At 36.6% G+C, this 17010-nt stretch overlaps 1 protein-coding gene across 1 annotated transcript; it reads left to right on the top strand.

The window, feature by feature from the left end:
• The first annotated feature begins 16 nt into the window (after positions 1–16).
• On the top strand, positions 17–16744 carry c1qtnf6b (C1q and TNF related 6b). Its single transcript, XM_038307622.1, has 3 exons — positions 17–333; positions 9897–10089; positions 15153–16744. The coding sequence occupies exons 2-3, from the start codon at positions 9900–9902 to the stop codon at positions 15698–15700; spliced, it is 738 nt and encodes a 245-aa protein (XP_038163550.1). The 5' UTR covers positions 17–333; positions 9897–9899; the 3' UTR covers positions 15701–16744.
• Positions 16745–17010: the final 266 nt, after the last annotated feature.

Raw genomic sequence — 17010 nt, forward strand, 5'->3', positions numbered from 1 at the left:
CTCCTTGGGTAGTCAGATCCTTTAATGCTTTTCTCAACTCTGTTAAAAACATCTGAAAGGAGGGTCAGTAGCATGAAAGTCTTTAGCAGGAGTGATAGATAGATCTGCAGAAGGATGAACTTCTGACTTCTTTTAAGTGATGCTTTATGATGGAGAGAGCACTGTGTTGTGTGTCATGTGTCAGGGCAGACTTGAGCAGTAGGGAGGGAGAGTGTGTGTCTTTTTAGAGTTTTTCTCCCAGTTGTTCCACCTCTCCATCTGAAAGCAGCAGCCACAGCACTCTGTGTTTTTTTTTTTTCTTTCCCCTCCTCAATTGTGGAGAAAACCCACCAGGTAAGAGACGCGTATCACGCATGATTTAACAGCGACGTGCGCCTGGCACCCGCTGCAAGGTTTGCATTGAGATTCTGGGAAGACAAATACGGGAAAAAGGAATAAAAGTTAAAGAATAGAAGGAAGGAAGGAGAGGAAGAAACACCCGGCGGCGCGTTTGCGAGCCTGCAGAGACGTGGTGGATTATTGAAGTTCCTCACTAAACGCCAACTCAGCAGAATTATTCTTTGTTCAAAAGTTACAGTAACGGTGGCGCGCGCGCCCTCACGCGCCTGACCCACTGTCTTTGCGTGCGCGTGGAGGAGTTGTGTAACTTTTTTTGTTGGGTTTATCCGGGCTGCGGCTGCATGCCAAATTGATGCTCAGGCGTTGTAGACGTGGCTTCCACAATGAATTCACTGACTGCTGGATGTGTGCTCATGCAAAGTATTTTCATTTGATTTTAGTGATGTAGAAGTCATATTTGACTTAAATTATGTGGATGAATTATAAAACCTAAGTTGTGCATATCCTTTTAAAAGCACTTTTATCCAAATTATAGTCCTACATAGTAACTGTACAAATCACTGTAAAAGTAAAATAAAAATACTTTCAGAGCAGGTGACTTACCAGAACTTTACTCTTCTTTCTAAAAACTCCAACTTTGAGGTTCCAAATTGACCTCATTTAGATTTGAAGCAATGTGTTATGTGTGCAGCAGGGACGTGGCTAGACCTATTTTAGGGTGGCTGAAGTCATCCCTTCGTTGGTATTAGCCACCCCATAATTATTTTGCGATTTTTATTGTTATTTTTTTATTTATTGATTTTTTTCCATATAACCCCAAACAATTGCAGTAAAGCACTGAAAACGAGCCACCAAGAAGGCAAGTTAATCTGAAGATAAGTTCCTGTTAGTTTATTTACAAACACAATTATTTATACAATTATTAATATCGTTAGGATATTCATTTCCTTCATTGGCTCCGCGTCCAGCGTCACGTCACGTGGTACACGGCCATCAACTGGACCATAGCAGCTGTGCAGTGCAGCAACAGCGCGCCCTTTGAATCTCCACACAGTCATCGAGCTTGATTAGGAAAGTTATGGTTGCGTGCAGATACATACGGTGAGTTTGCCATTTGATGTCAGCGGTTTACATTTTCTTCACTTTACCTGGAGTGAGGAAAGAGACAATATAGGCCTAATAGCTTGTCTGATTCAGTAGGAATTACGTTACCATGGTGAACAAAGTCAGTGGTGTGGGAAAACACGATGTTGTTGTAGCCTACTAGCATCATTATAATAGTTTTGTCACAGGAGCAGTGATGGGCAGTAGCGCCGCTACATGTAGCGAAGCTATTAGTTTAACTACATTTTCAAGTAGCTTGACCGTAGCGTCGCTGCTTTATTTATCAAGTAACTTTCCTGTAGCGACGTTATTGTTTTGATCAAGTAGCGACGTAGCGTCCACAAACGCTACAAAATCCAGGGCAAAACTAAGAAATGAAACCAGGTTTTCTATTTCTAAACAACAATCAGCCACAAAACTACTGTAAATAGCAGTTTCAGCTGACGCTTTATAAGTGGCGTAGTAGCACAGGCACACTCCGTAGGGTTAAACAAGCGCACCTTTTCCGAGGCTGTCGTTCTATTGGCTGGAAAGGTTGCTAGGCAACGATCCAACTGCAGTCTGAGAGAGCAAAACAAATCCGCAAGCAGAGCGTAACTGAGACCCGTGCAGAGCGGAGATGGAGGCAAGCGAGAGGAAAAAATATCTGTGATAATATAGAAAATATCTGTTTAAATCTGAGAGAAGAAACAAAGATTTTTGAGAGAAGAGAAAATATTTGAGAGAGAGCGCATGTTTTGAGTGTGAGCATTATAAGTTTTGAGTGCAAGAAGATGAAATTCTTTTCTCTAATTGAAGTTATGTGCTCTTGCATTATGGCAGGATAATTCTCCCATATCTATGTGCCACCAGTCTGATAGGGCGACACTGTGTGATATGGTAGTGCTTCCTTGGGTTGACTATAGTTCTAAGTTGTACGTTTCATATACTGTTGATTTTGTGTTTTCATTAATACATTGTACTTAAAAATACTTCCTTTATTTGCATTAAAACTTTGTCAGACTGATGTGAAAAAGTCTCAAGGATATCCTTCTTTGCAATGATGCTATTGCCTATTGCCTACTGTCCATTTATGCAACTTGTATTTTGTGGTTAAACTTTAGATTAAGCAGAAATCTATCAAAGATAATGCTGCATTTATTGTTAAGTTCCTCACATATATGTGTTTCTCTCTGTGCCAGGTGTAGAGAAAGACATGCCAAAGTCCAGGTCACACACACACACCAAGCACACACACAGAAACAGGGTTATTGCAAAGCAGACAGGGGTTCCTGACAGGTTGTGGGTGCAGGGGAGATGGGGAAAGATGAATGGCCAGGTTAAGGGTTTATGAAGATGTTGGGAGTCTGTTGGTTAGACAACTGTCTTCTGTAGAAGGTTTCCATTATGATGAGTGGCGAACCACTTGCCTTCTTCCATTTATGCAGTAATGCATGGCACCTACCATTTACTCTTTGTAATTTAGCACATTTTAACTGGTGTAGTTTAGTTGGTGAAGTAGCATTAGTGAGGGAAGTGTTTCCCAGGTATGTTGCTCTTAAAATAATGAATTTATAGACAGCGCCTTAGAAAGTGCACTGAAAAAATTTCGGCGCGCGCTACGCGCGCGCAATATCTTACCTAGGGGCTAAGCCACCCATGTCTCTCAAACCTAGTGACGGCCCTGGTGTGCAGCACTGCTTTGGAGCTACTTATTTTTCCAAGCTGGGTCTACAGCTCTAAACTTGGTCCAAGCTTTGTTATTTTGCCGCTGTTATAACAGTGGCCTAAATGCAGACTAAAATGTGCAAAAAATGTTCAAGCATGGCCATAGCCAAGTGTTGTCGCTGAATAATTGTATAAACCTGTCAATCACACAGCGCTGTTGCAGGAGGTGATTTGCTAATAAAGTTGCTTTCAGGATGGTAGAAGTAAACTTGAAATAAATTCTATTAGGAATACTTAAGTATAAGTTTAGAAAGTATACCCGAACAAGTACTTTTAGTGTACTTGAAGTATTACTTAAGTAATACTTCTTCGAACTAAATTGTATAGTCAAGTACACTTGACTATACTATTCAATCTCAGACACTCTAGGGGAGGAAACACAGGTAAGTGACCACGATAAACTGATATGATTATCTGGGTTGGTCACTTACCTGGTTTAACAGTCCAGACCACGAGTGTCCCCAGTGCTGCAGTCCCAGAGGTCATGCTGGAAGCTGATCCTGGTGAGGGATCCAGAACAGACAGGAACATGCAGGATCCAGATCAGGCAGGAACAGGTGGCAGGATCCAGACTTCCAGGCATCCACAGGCTTCCAAGAGGTTCAGAGTCTGACTGGGACCAGAAGCATGACCAGGTGGCCACGCACAGGAGCAGACAGGATCAGGTGCAGACAGGCAGGCTCAGTGGAAGAGGGTAGCCGAGACAGGACGTAGGAACCGGAACTTGAAGCAGGACTTTAAACTGGTCTCCTCCCTTGGAGCGAGGCTTACTTTGATTAAAACTGAACCCCCCCTCATAATGAGCCAAAAACCCAGAGGACTCTGTGGGGGAGGAACAGTGGACGATCAGGAGACGAGACAAACACTAAAACCCTCTTTCCACTGGCAGCTAGGATCCAGGACATGAACCAAATAAAACTGAAAAGACAGACTAACAAAAAGACAAGAAATGATCTGGCACTGAGTGCTCAGGCTGAAGTGAATATAAACCAGAGGAAACAGGTGAGGGGAATAAATTACAATTGAGGCAGGGAAGGAAGGGGCAGGTGAGAGGAATTACTAATTAAGGGAGAGCAAACAGGCCAGATCATGACAATAGGATCAACTTCAGATCTTTTTGTCTTCTAAATCTATAAATGTGGACTTTTATTCCTTACAAATAATTCGTTTTGGTTTATATATCAATGAAAAACATGTGGAATTCTTACTTAATGCTTTGCTGATTACAACCAAATATTATATCCATAAATGTCGTTATGCAAAATGCTCCCTCTCATTCTCTGAACTCAAAAAACGAACCTTCCTCCTTTAACCAATGTCTGAAAAAGATGCAGAACCTTAAAGCGAATAAATTGTCTGATTTAATGGAAAAAATTCAGTCAGTCCCCTCTTCTTAATATTGTATTTATTTATTTATTTTTTCCTTGTTCTAGCCTCTAATTTCTATTAGAGTTAATAGGAGTTGTGTCATTAATATTCTTTATTTCCATAAAAAAAAAAAAAAAAAAAGCTTTCAGGTTGGTCACCAATTCGTCACCAATACCACAACAAACCAAACCGTTTTACTCATCATTAAAGAGTAAATATTTATCTTGCACATCTAAAGAATATATAATAATATATTTAAAAAAATATTGTAATTGTATAATCTGATTTTTAGACTTTTTTTTTAAATGTCTTAATCAAGGTCATTGGGTGAGTGAGGCGGCACCCTTGCGCCCTCTATTGGCTAGCCGCCACTCTTCCAACCTTTAATTTGACTGTCAGCTGGTTGTCAATGCTATTGCTATAAATAAACATTGAACTTACTATCTCAAAAGTAATGGGGCAACATATGCATAGTTTCTGAGCTCCTTTGTGTCCTTAAGTTGATACCAATTCTCAAAGGTCCACCGAGGTTCACCCCTGCTTCCTATGGGTTCACATGAATAGGATTAAGCCGGGCGTACACTGTGCGATTTTCAGGGCGGTTTTCTAGTCATGCCAGAATTTTTTTGATCGGGCCGACTTTCAGACTGATCGTGCGTCGTGAGTGGTGTAGTGTACAGGGGGTAGCGATGGCCTCTCACAACCACCTCCCGGTCAGGAATCGTGAGGTCCGGAGAAAATCAAGCATGTTTCATTTTAGGCATACAGTGTGAGCAGTTACATCACATGAGAGTGTCATGCTGCACATACATCGTGAGCTGGGAACTCACACTGCACAACAAAAACCCTGCGGTTTTCTTCGAACAGTGTGAGTTGCAGCTGCTTGCAACTATTGAAAAAATTGCACAGTGTACGCCGGGCTTAAGGGATAGATATGTAATTAGAGGTGTTATTTGAGAGATGTAGCCCCAAAAATAAGTCCTTTCTCTGAACGATGGTATAGCTACTATATGGCAACCTCTAAGCTGCAAGTGACTTAAACCTACTAGTCATATTGGTGCAGAATACCTTCATGTCCATGCTGGCCGGCATTGTAACCAGAAGTTAATATTTACATTTCTTTGTTGCGTCATGTTTATAACAATTTTTGATAACTTTTTTTCCCAATAAAACAAACACTTTTATTATGCATTACTGTAGATGTTCTATGGATGTAATAATTTAAAAAATGAAATTGTTTTGAAGAAACAGTTGTAGCTATGATCTTTAAACAAGAGAGTTCTATATAACATGCATTCACTATGCACTGGCACATCGAATGTTTAGTCTCAAAGCTTAGTCTTTGGTTGTTCCTTCGCTTGAAGCAGAAAATCTGTTTTATAGTCATGGGTTTAAAAAATTTTAAACAGAGTCTATTTTTAATGTGCACCTAGCTACTGTCACATTTTCCTCCACTTTCCCTGAAAAATATAATTTTGGGGAAAAAAGTGAAAGTGCGCAGTAGTGCACCTTTTTTTGATTTGGTCAAAAAGCTGTCAGCTACAGATGCACTTAACATTCTCCCATAATAAATGTGTCTTTGTTGCCAAGGAAACATGACTCTTAGCTGCAGTTGACCATAGAAAAAAAAGGTAATGTGTTATTATGATAACTGACAATTCTATATATATATATATATATATATATATATATATATATATATATGTGTGTGTGTATATATATATATATATATATATATATATATATATATATATATATATATATATACATGTTACAATTAATGCTGAAACAATTAATCAGATCAGTTGTGATTATAATAGTCAACTCATTTAGTAAACGGTTAATCGTTAACTGGATTTTAGAGACTGTAGAGCTACCACACTAACATTTAGGCGAAAAAATTAAAAAGGTTTTTGTTGTGGGTCAAGTGGGTCCACATTTACCATGCACTTTAATAAATGATGAGAGGGGCAACTCCTGCATGTCAGGATAATGCAGAGGGTATATTTGATTGAGATTTTATCATCTTTATCAAGGACTCGAAATAACCCAATTAATGTTGTGATATTGATACTACCTTCTATTGTTACATCATAACTCATAAAGACTTTTGCATAGAAATAACTCATCAATGATTTTCTCTGGTTTTTGGTGGTATTTAAACACATGGCAGTATTTGTGATTAATGTATCCTTACCTTTAAAACAAAGTATAATTCTTGTCATTCCAGATGTTTTTGAGCTGCAGAATGAAATTTTGACTAAATTGATTAATTAAAATAGCAAGTCTTGTTGCAACACTAAGAATTTAAAGTATATAACTAGAGTTAAAGCTCTGTGTGCTGCAGATATGGTGCTAAACTCCATGACCTTGAATAGGTTCATTCATCTCTTGGCTCATAGCCAGAAATTTAAATTGCCTCAACATAAAAGGATTACCTAAGGTAATACATTTCAACTTCTGAGATCATTAATGTCTGACCAAAACCATTTTTCCTTGAAATAAATTTTCCCACAGTTTCTCCTACAGTATACAAATCTTCTGTTTCCATCCCAGAAGGCGATCTGTCCTGCTCCATCTGTAAAAGACATCAGCGTGGTCAAAACTAGAATGAAGCATCCAGGCCTGCTTGTCAGTAAAATTTAACTAATGCATCCTTTAAAGAAGTTGGATAATGAAGACCAGCAGTTCCACTTTCTCCTGCCTGTAAATCATCAGTTTATCTGCGTAGCAAACAGGAAGTAGTTCAGTAACTGTCCTGAAATCATTACTTTTTGTAATGGAGGAGGAACAGGACAAATTATGAATTATATCAGAGCATGTAAGGACGTTAATGCAACCTAATTAAATCTGGATCATTAATCTTTACAGTTTTCTTGATTAAAGCAATTAAATTTAGTTGATTAATGCAGCACAAATTCAAATCTATGTTCATACTTATGGTGATATTTGAAAGGAATGATTCCCTTTTACCTGAAAGAAACAACAAACCATCTGTCACTCTGAACCACCTGGAACTCTATTACAATCTTACATAGGAAGTAAAAGTTCTTAAGGGATGTAATGGAGCCATTACATCCTTTACATCTTAAAGGATGTAAACGCTCCATAATTATATGGATTTAAATTACAATTGCTAAGAAAACTGAAATTAAGAAGAAAACTGAAATTATAACCTATGACACACATTGCAAAATTTAACTGTAGCTTGACATCTGGGTGATTGGAACAGGGATACAGATGCTCATTATAACTGCAGGGATTTTATTTTATTGGCAGTGGCCGCATAGAAATGTCAAGGCAAGGCTCCAGCCATATCATTTTCTCACCGCCATGCTCCATTCATCATTTGAAATCTTGTTAACATTCATCCATCATTGTTAAAACACAAGGAAAGCTCTGTTATTTCTCTCTTGAGCCTCATCATTGTTTATTTTATTTCCTTGTGGTGAGGAATAGAGGAACATGAAAAAATGGAAGAGAGGTTCAAAGATAAAGATGAGCTATATTGTAAACTGAAATGCCAAAAAGCAAAACCAAAGAGAAATCTCTGAACACAGTGAAATATTCAGTTTATTATATATAATATAGGTTTTGTCTCTCAGAGGTTAGTTTATTTAACCAGATAAGAGCATATATCATCACTATAAGTTAATTAATTAAACAATTCTAATAAATAAACCTTTTGAGTCTGATTTAAGTTAAACTTACGGTAGTTAACTTACCTTTTAATCTCATGTCTTGTGCAACCTCTAGCAGGATTTTTTCAATGGTTACACTGCCATTTCTGTTACTTCTTCAATTGTGAGACGCCTCCCGTCCTGTTAGCTTTCTGTTACATATACCATGTTGTATACAATTGAAAAAGTTACATTAAGTCTTCTAAGTTTTGTGGTCAGAGACAAAAAAAACCCTTTTGGACTGGAAAAATTAGCAGGGCATCAAAAACTACACACCAAAAGAAGAAATCAAACTGGATCCAAAAATTTGATAGATCTGACATTTTATATATATATATATATATATATATATATATATATATATATATATATATATATATATATATATATATATATATATATGTGTGTGTGTGTGTATTTTTTTTTTTTTTTTTTTTTTAGGAAAACACAAAACCGTTCTTACATTTTGATGTAAAAGGGCATTGATTCCACTTCCCTCAATCACAGAAGACACCTTCTTTAACAAGCCAGCATTTTAAAGCATTTGACTAAACCATATCTGATTAAGAGGTGGAAAGAACATGTGAAAAAGCCAAAAGTGTTTAAATGAGAAAAACAAGTCTAACATTAATCAATTAATCTCAAGGTTTAAACCTTCGCCAAATACTTATTTTGGGAGAAAGAAAATGCCTGTATGCAGCACCTGTTAGTGAGGGGATAACTCCCTCATAGGTCTCATCTGGCTTAAGCACATGTTGCTGCAATCCCAACCTGGCAAAATACAAATTATTTTAGTTGTGGCTTCTTTAATATAAGCTCACTTGTGGCCATTCAATTTATAAAATGCACAAAGCTTAGAATGACTGTTGCTGACCTCTACTGAACTGATCTGTTGCAAGCATGAAGCCCACATGAGTTGACTTCAATAAATAAAGAAAAGATGTAGAAAAAAATGGCAAGATTTTTTTGATGAATATGAATGTTTGCAATTGCATGCCTGGGAAAGCACTGGCATTCTTGACACATTTTTATTCAAATAAATTGGATTGTTAAACTGAATCAGAAAAAATATCCACAGAAATCCATTGGCTAAGCTAGTACACTATTTTCTATGGAAATGTTTGTGGAAGCAAATCAGATGCTCAAATTCCCAGTTATGTTTTAGCTTCCATTTGAAGCTAGAATATCCTTGTACATCTTAGAACAGTAGTCCAGTGTTTGCTTGTTTTAGACCAAAAGTTTGTCTCATCCTTTTTGGTCTAAAACCTCCAATGGCCCAAGAATCAAGTCATGGAGATTTTAGGATTTGCTCTGCTTTTATGTATTGAAGACTAATTCCGTGGCTAAATAACAAATCTGTTCTTTATCCTGTGTGTCTAGGATGTACAGCGTGTTCCAGGAGTCCATTAACTGTGAAGAGTTATAGAGAGAGTCATAAAGTTGGGATGTAGTGTCTGGGAATTACTTGCCTGGAAGGATATTTTTTTGTTTTTTGTTGTATTTGACCAGAATTCCACAGGAATGGAGTAATCTAACAAACTGTAAAAACGGCAAAAATCCTGCTTCAGCTTTCGCTTCATGCTCCACCTATGTCTTGAAAAAATAAAATGAATAACGAAATTATTAGAAAAAAATGTGTATGATTCTTCTTAGTGTTTTTAAATGAGTCTGTTTACCTTGTTCTTCTTTCTGCTTTAGGTGATGGAAGCTATGTTGACTGCATACTTGAGTCTGCTGTTTCTCGTTTCCTTGGTTTGCTGCATCCCCCCTCCATCCAGACCTCCATCCAGACTCTGCAGACGATGCTGCGACCAGCTGGATCCTCCAGCCACCACAGCACATTATCAGATGCCTGAAGTCAGAACGGTCATCAACATGACCATTCTTAAAGGTACAATAAATTTGGTTGGTTTATTTCTTGACAGTTTTCATTCCACGCCGTGTTAAATTCTGCAAAATAATGTTGAATTTTCATATATCTTCAGCATTTTTATAATATTCAAATTAAATTTAGAAAAGAATGCGGAGTTGATGTGAGTTTACATGGTGCTTTACTGTATCATCTAATCCCTGTATCTCTGTGACTATCTCACCATCCTGTGCTTCCTCTTTAAATCACTGCTTCTACTTGGAACAGATGTCTGGGAGCCTCAGTATAGAAGTGCTTCATCAGAAGAGCATCATGCTTGAACTGGGTTGCCAAGTGTAACTGTGCATTGATGGTTAAGTGGGAGTGGGATAAGAGGGAGACATGCTGTGGAAAAGGAAATTAAATGCTTCACTGATATAAACAACATGCAACCAATTTTAAAATCAACCCAGTTCAATACGTTTTTTGTGAACACTCTGTCATAGAAGTTTTCAATCACCTTGAAATCATCATAAATTATACATTCATAGAAGCTCTAGATGTGAAGATTTATACATTTTTGCTTCGAAAAAACAAATAGAATCAACTCTTGTTTAAACATATAACCATATTAGTATCAGCAGCGGCGTAGGAAGCGGGGGGGACATGTCCCCCCCAATATAAAAGCCAGGTGGATATGTCCCCCCCAAAAATTGTACCGCAAAATATTAGATTTTGACATTTTTTTACTAGCGTGCTTTTATTTTGAAGGCGCAGCATAGCGTTACGTCACTGTACTCCCCCTCCCCTCTCTGAACTGCTGAGTGAGAGTGAAGGGAGGGAAACAGCGATACAGAAGTCAGAAACTTGTGAAAGAGGTAAAATGGTCTGTCGGGATGCTGCCTATTTAAAACGTCTTTGTTGTCAGTTCACTTTCCTATATAGAAACTGAATCTTTTTGGTTTAGTCATCTTAGTCTTGTACGAAAGAGGATTAGGGCCACTGGAAAAAAAAAAGTTAACTGATTTTTAAATTTTTTTTTAGTTTGACATGGGGGAAAAAGTAAGAATTCTGACTTTAATCTCAGAATTCTGACTTTTTTCTTCTGACTTTTTTCTCAGAATTCTGACTTTAATCTCAGAATTCTGACTTTAATCTCAGAATTCTGACTTTTTTCCTCAAAATTCTGACTTTAATCTCAGAATTCTGACTTTTTTCTCAGAAATCTTACAGATGATTAATATTTCTAATCAATTTACAGTGTTTTTTTTTGGGGGGGGGGGGGGGGGGGGGGGTACTATACAGATATATAAAAACAAGAATGTCTAACTAAAAAAATAACCAGAATATATGTTTAGAGTAAAGATTTACTACTTGTACACAAGCACACAATTTCAAATCTGCTGAGCTTGCTGTGCAAGAAAATGTAAAATATACGTATAAAGAAATATAACAGGAAGTACTGCTAAAACAAACTAAATGTTAAATAATGTAGATATTGGTTTAAAAAAATCTTCAGATTTGGAAATTTGGAAGGAATACATAATTTTGAAATTAATCAACAAATCTGGTAAAAAATAAATAAATAAAAAATAAAAGTTGCACTTTTTTACTTGAGGAATTTGTTGAATAACTTCATAATTATGAGTTTAACTAGTTGGAGGTAATGCTACACTTCTCTGCTTCCTGTCCTGCTCATAAAAGGTAAACATTATAAACCCACCATTAATTTTCTACACTATTTGGAAAACACAACACAAATGTAATATAACAAAAGTATGTTTAACAACAAACATGTTAGCATCAAGCCATAGCCATGTCTGTTTTAGAGACTAGCTCTCTTGTTTTAATGACCTTCTGCTCCTCCATTTATAAGGGGGACCCCTCGGGCACATCAAAAGTTGCCTAATTCTGTAATTTTTCACCAATATGTCACTGGCCATCTCAAACAACTCACATCTTTATCAGTGAAGCTGAATGCTCCACATCTCTACCTTCATGGTGCCCATCTACATTAAGATCCAAAATTCTGAGATTAAAGTCAGAATTCTGAGAAAGAAGTCAGAATTATGAGATTAAAGTCAGAATTCTGTGAAAAAAAGTCAGAATTCTGAGAAAAAAGTCAGAATTCTGACTTTTTTCCTGTATTAAACTGAAATAAAATTTAAAAATCACTTAACTTTTTTCAGTGGCCCTAATCCTCTTCCGTAGTCTTGGGCTGATCACTCATCCAATATTTAACTGCTAACTTTCTCTAGATGTTTGCCACGCTAGCCAAAATGTTATTTTTTTTTTATATATCTCATTTCAGTACAATGCCACCACCAACTAAAAGGCTTAAACAGCAGTAGGACTTACTCAGATTTTTAAAAAAGAGAAACGTCAGTGTGAGTAACAGTCACCTTACACAACTTGTGTTGAAATTAGCCCGGTCTGGGATTTTTTATTTTTTGTGTGGTTTTGATTCGCCGAAATGGACAGATGTTATACCTGCCGCGCTCCTGATCGTTAGTTAAAACCACAGGGAGAATTAATTTTAATTCTTAGCAGCGAACTGCTGCACAACCACTAATTAACCAACTAATTAACTTCTGCACCTTTATTTCCTCAAATAAACTGCTGGCTCCTCTTTTTAGACTATAAACAGATTAACACAACATTGAAAACTCTGTAGTTTTCTCTGTTCTGTACTGCAAATTGGAATTAAAGACGCCATTTCTACCAAAGGTCGGGACAGACTGGCGCACCAGCACCTCCCGACCCCACTAAGGGACAGGGTGTACAGAAAATGGAAGGATAGATGGATTTCTACCAAAGATTTAGAATGCGTTTTTTAACCAGATGCTTCAAAGCGCCCTGTCCATAATTCTTCACCACACTGTCAGCTCCCTCTGTCAGTCAATCTATATAAATTCATTTTTGACCATTATTGCAAGTTTGACAAAATAAAACATATCAAACTTTGCACTTCTGTGGCCTACTGAATTGTTTTTAATCCAACTAAAATATATTTGATTTTCTAGTGCGTATGCGGACACTAAACATGCCAAGGGCTGAAGCCCTTGAAAGACATCTCCCTTTGCTTAATAAAAGACTCCAGTCATTTTGTTTGGTGATATGCTCACATCTTATGAACAAATACATTATGTAAATTTTAAATGCATTATTTTTGCAAACACATTTATAAAGGAATAAAGTAAAAGATTAAATAGCCTTTTTTTAAAGTAGCGTACTTAAGATATGTTTCAGTTGAATATTTACGAATCTCAGATTTCCGACATGTGTCCCCCCCAATTGTAAACATATTCCTACGCCCTTGAGTATCAGTAAATCTTAATATTCATAAAATGATTTCTTTAAACTTGATATGAAGTGCACTTAATGCATAGCTAATATTTTAACATTTGTTTTGGAGAAAATGACTTTGAAGCTTGGAAAAATTAGATGGATGTTCATTATGCCAGAAACCAAAATCAAAGTTCTTGAAGGATTTAGGAGAATGGTGTGTCAGATGGTTTGCAGGCAACTCAAGCAGAGGAGTTTAAACTAATTATGATCACTTTGTGGTCAAGCTGATGTTCAGAGGGGCTGGTAGAGATAGATCCAGCTGTTTAGAGTGCAATCAATACTAAATATGACTCTTTTGGGGAGTGATGGGACGGAGATGTCCATCAGCGGACAAAGAAAACAGTGTTTTCTATATTCAACTTTAAATAAAATACTTTTCACCGTTTTTAATTTTTTTTAGTTTTTCATAACACTGTGCTACCTATTTTAGGTGCAGTACATTTTAGTATTTATTATTATCTTTATTAATGTTAAAGGAATTGTTATATCATTGCAACTGTTAGCTTCTAGATGCACAAGGTGTTTTCAGGTAAGGTTAGTCAGTTCATTGAAGATTGGTCTACAAGAGTAGTTTTTGGCATGACTGGAGCCCTGGCCTGGTTGTTTCCAGATGTAAGTGAATAATCCAGAGGCCAGGTTGGGCTCAAATGTGAAAGGTTAAGGCCCCAAAGGGAGAAATTAAGATGCAGAGGGTATGCATTAGTGATGGAGCAAAGAAATGTTCTCAGGGTCGAAACAGATGGTATGCAGAACAATTACAGAACAATTGAAATGTACTTTTGAGCTGATCAGAGTTTGTTATTTAGAAATGAATTAAACAAGTAACTAGGTTTCTAAATCTCCCTTATGCATTTACTCTTTATAGTTTGATTAAAATCCTGCTTTTTTCAGCTTTAGAAAAATATTATTTCACCAACACATCAATATAACATTTTGACTTAAAATCTAGAAGAACTGGCGTTTAGCTGAAAGGTTCGTTTTAAATAAAAGTGTAAAACCCGAAGTCCACTAATAAGTATGGTGATGGATCAGTGATGCTGTGGGTTTTTCTGCCCTGTTTTTCCTTCCGAAGGCCCATGTTAGTTAGAGTGAAACTCTTTGAAATGGCTTCAGGCATCTAATAAAAAAGATTTTTTAGTGGTTTCTAGATCACCTGAAAAAAGGTCAATATTGGGTTCGACAAATTTGGTTTCAACATCATATTGATCCAAAATATATGATTTAATCACATATTGCAATGATATAAGGCACTTAAGCTGTTTTATATATATATATATATATATATATATATATATATAATGTGTATTATATACATTGAGAAAACATTAAAAAAACAACACACAAAGAAATAGTTTATCTTGGGTGATTCTCTCTACTGAATTGTAATATTATTATTATTTTTTGTTATTATATTTGTCTTTGTCTTTTTTTCTTCCCAGGCTCTCACAGTAAGTAATACCTTAAATTAACAAAGACCATCTTGGGATGTTTTTTTCCTGAATGTACCAAAGAACAAAAACATTATAGTTTGCTCTTTAAAACCTTAATCACAAACTGAACACTTGTGGTTTCTCATTAAAGCTAAAGAAAGACAGAATGGTTAATGATTATTTCAAGTTTAATGAGTATAAGCACAAGTATAACTATTACAACCGCTAATGATTTGTAGGTTTAAATAAAAGCTCTGTTACCCGATTCTGTTCATCTTTTTATTGATGGCCAATACCTTGAATTTTTGCCGTATCCTGTTCCTTCAGGTGACAAAGGTGACAGAGGAGACAAAGGCACACATGGGAAACCAGGTCTGGAGGGGCCCCCTGGACAGCGAGGACCCATGGGGCCGAAAGGCAGCAAAGGCCAGGCAGGTGCTCCCGGAGATGCCTGCAAGATCCCTCAGTCTTCCTTCTCTGTGGGGCGTCGCAAGTCTCTGCACAGCGTGGACTATTACCAGGCTCTGATCTTCGACACCGTGTTTGTTAATATCTATGAGCATTTCAACATGTTCAAAGGCAAATTCTACTGCTATGTGCCAGGGATCTACTTCTTTAACATCAATATCCACACCTGGAACTTCAAGGAGACCTACCTGCACCTTATGCACAACGATAAAGAGAAAGTGATCCTTTACGCTCAGCCTAGTGAGAGGTCTATCATGCAGAGTCAGAGCGTAATGTTGGATCTGGCTCTGAATGATGAGGTCTGGGTCCGGCTCTACAAACGGGAGAGGGAGAACGCCATTTACAGCGATGATGTGGATGTTTACATAACATTTAATGGATACCTTGTCGCACCAAGCATGCAGTAAAACTGGAACAAAATGGAAATGCCATAGAGGTTGGGTTATTCACCATTTTCTTTCTGAAAATGCATACTTTTTATTAAAAGGATTGAATTTATTTTAGTAGAGGACATTGAAAAAGTGGTGCTATTAAATATTCCTTTCACCCTTGAGAGGATAAAAATGCTGTTTTTAATAACGGGGGTTTAAAAATAAAAGGGACTAAAAAATGGTGGTAGCATTAAGCAGTATTTGAAAAAGACAGACATCTTTCCTTGGTGCTTAAATCACATTTTTTCTATTTTTGTGTGATGCTTTTGGTTAACCTGAAATCACAGCTTTAAAACCCACTATGAAATCTTCTTTTAGGACGTATAAAACCTAAACCTAAGTTCTGTTGAGCTTCTGGAATGACTTTAGTGTTTCTTTGTGGCCTTCAGAAATGGACCCTGCTATGGGAGTTAATGTTTTCAAAAGTTCTTATTGCATATATTGTGCCAAAGGAAATCAAATTAATTGTGCATAATTTTGACAGTGTGTTTATTGGAAACACTTCAGCACAGCAGTGGCAATAACCTGCTGTGTAGGTGCTTTACAGTATAAAACAGAAAGAAAGCAGTAGGGGAATAATGGGGTGACAAGAAGACTTCAGCTGGGAAGTTAAAACTTATTTCCACATGAATAAATAAATAAATAAATTATTGACAAAGCTCCTCATAGATAAAAACAAGTCACTGACTATCATAAAATCCTAACCTTAATCTTTTATATTTTATATATTTTATTTCATGGACAGAGTTTAAAAGTTTCATAAGTGCATAAGAAGAATATGTCTGTTTGTATAAATTAACAGAATTTCCTTCAAGTATTCTTCAAAATCAGAAAAAAAAATATTCAAACAGTCTTTCTCTAATTAATACACATTTCTAACCTAATCCAAACGAACCTGAACAGCAAAAGCTTTTTGTCATTTAAAGTCAGAATAAAATAAAGAATGGATTGTGTTTTGTATGGTGCATACAAATTTCTGGTTTAATTTGGTTTTGGAGGTTTAAAAGAAAGCACTGTTCATGTTAGTATAAAAAGCAAAGTGTTTTTAACTAAAATTATATTACAAACCTATTTGGATCCATAGTAATGTCTATTTTTTCCAAGTCCAATAGAGGATTTGTCAGTTTTTCCACCACATATTCAGGATATTCAAAATCTGTTTCATTCTGGTTTAGAATATTGCAAGAATATGGAGCGAGGCCACTAATAATGTCGGTTGAAATGCACTGTTCCAGTTTTTTTTCCAAACTGACATCGGTACCTGGGCTTAGCTCATCAGCCGATAT

Source organism: Cyprinodon tularosa, unplaced genomic scaffold (assembly GCF_016077235.1).
Source record: "Cyprinodon tularosa strain WSP-4 unplaced genomic scaffold, ASM1607723v1 ctg615, whole genome shotgun sequence".
In the NCBI taxonomy this organism is placed as follows: domain Eukaryota; kingdom Metazoa; phylum Chordata; class Actinopteri; order Cyprinodontiformes; family Cyprinodontidae; genus Cyprinodon; species Cyprinodon tularosa.

Excerpts from the sequence above, each read along its gene's own strand:
- c1qtnf6b (XM_038307622.1), top strand. The coding sequence starts at position 9,900 with ATGGAAGCTATGTTGACTGCATACTTGAGTCTGCTGTTTCTCGTTTCC. Across the intron at positions 10,090-15,152 it reads CAACATGACCATTCTTAAAG|GTGACAAAGGTGACAGAGGA; the intron begins GTACAATAAATT and ends CTGTTCCTTCAG.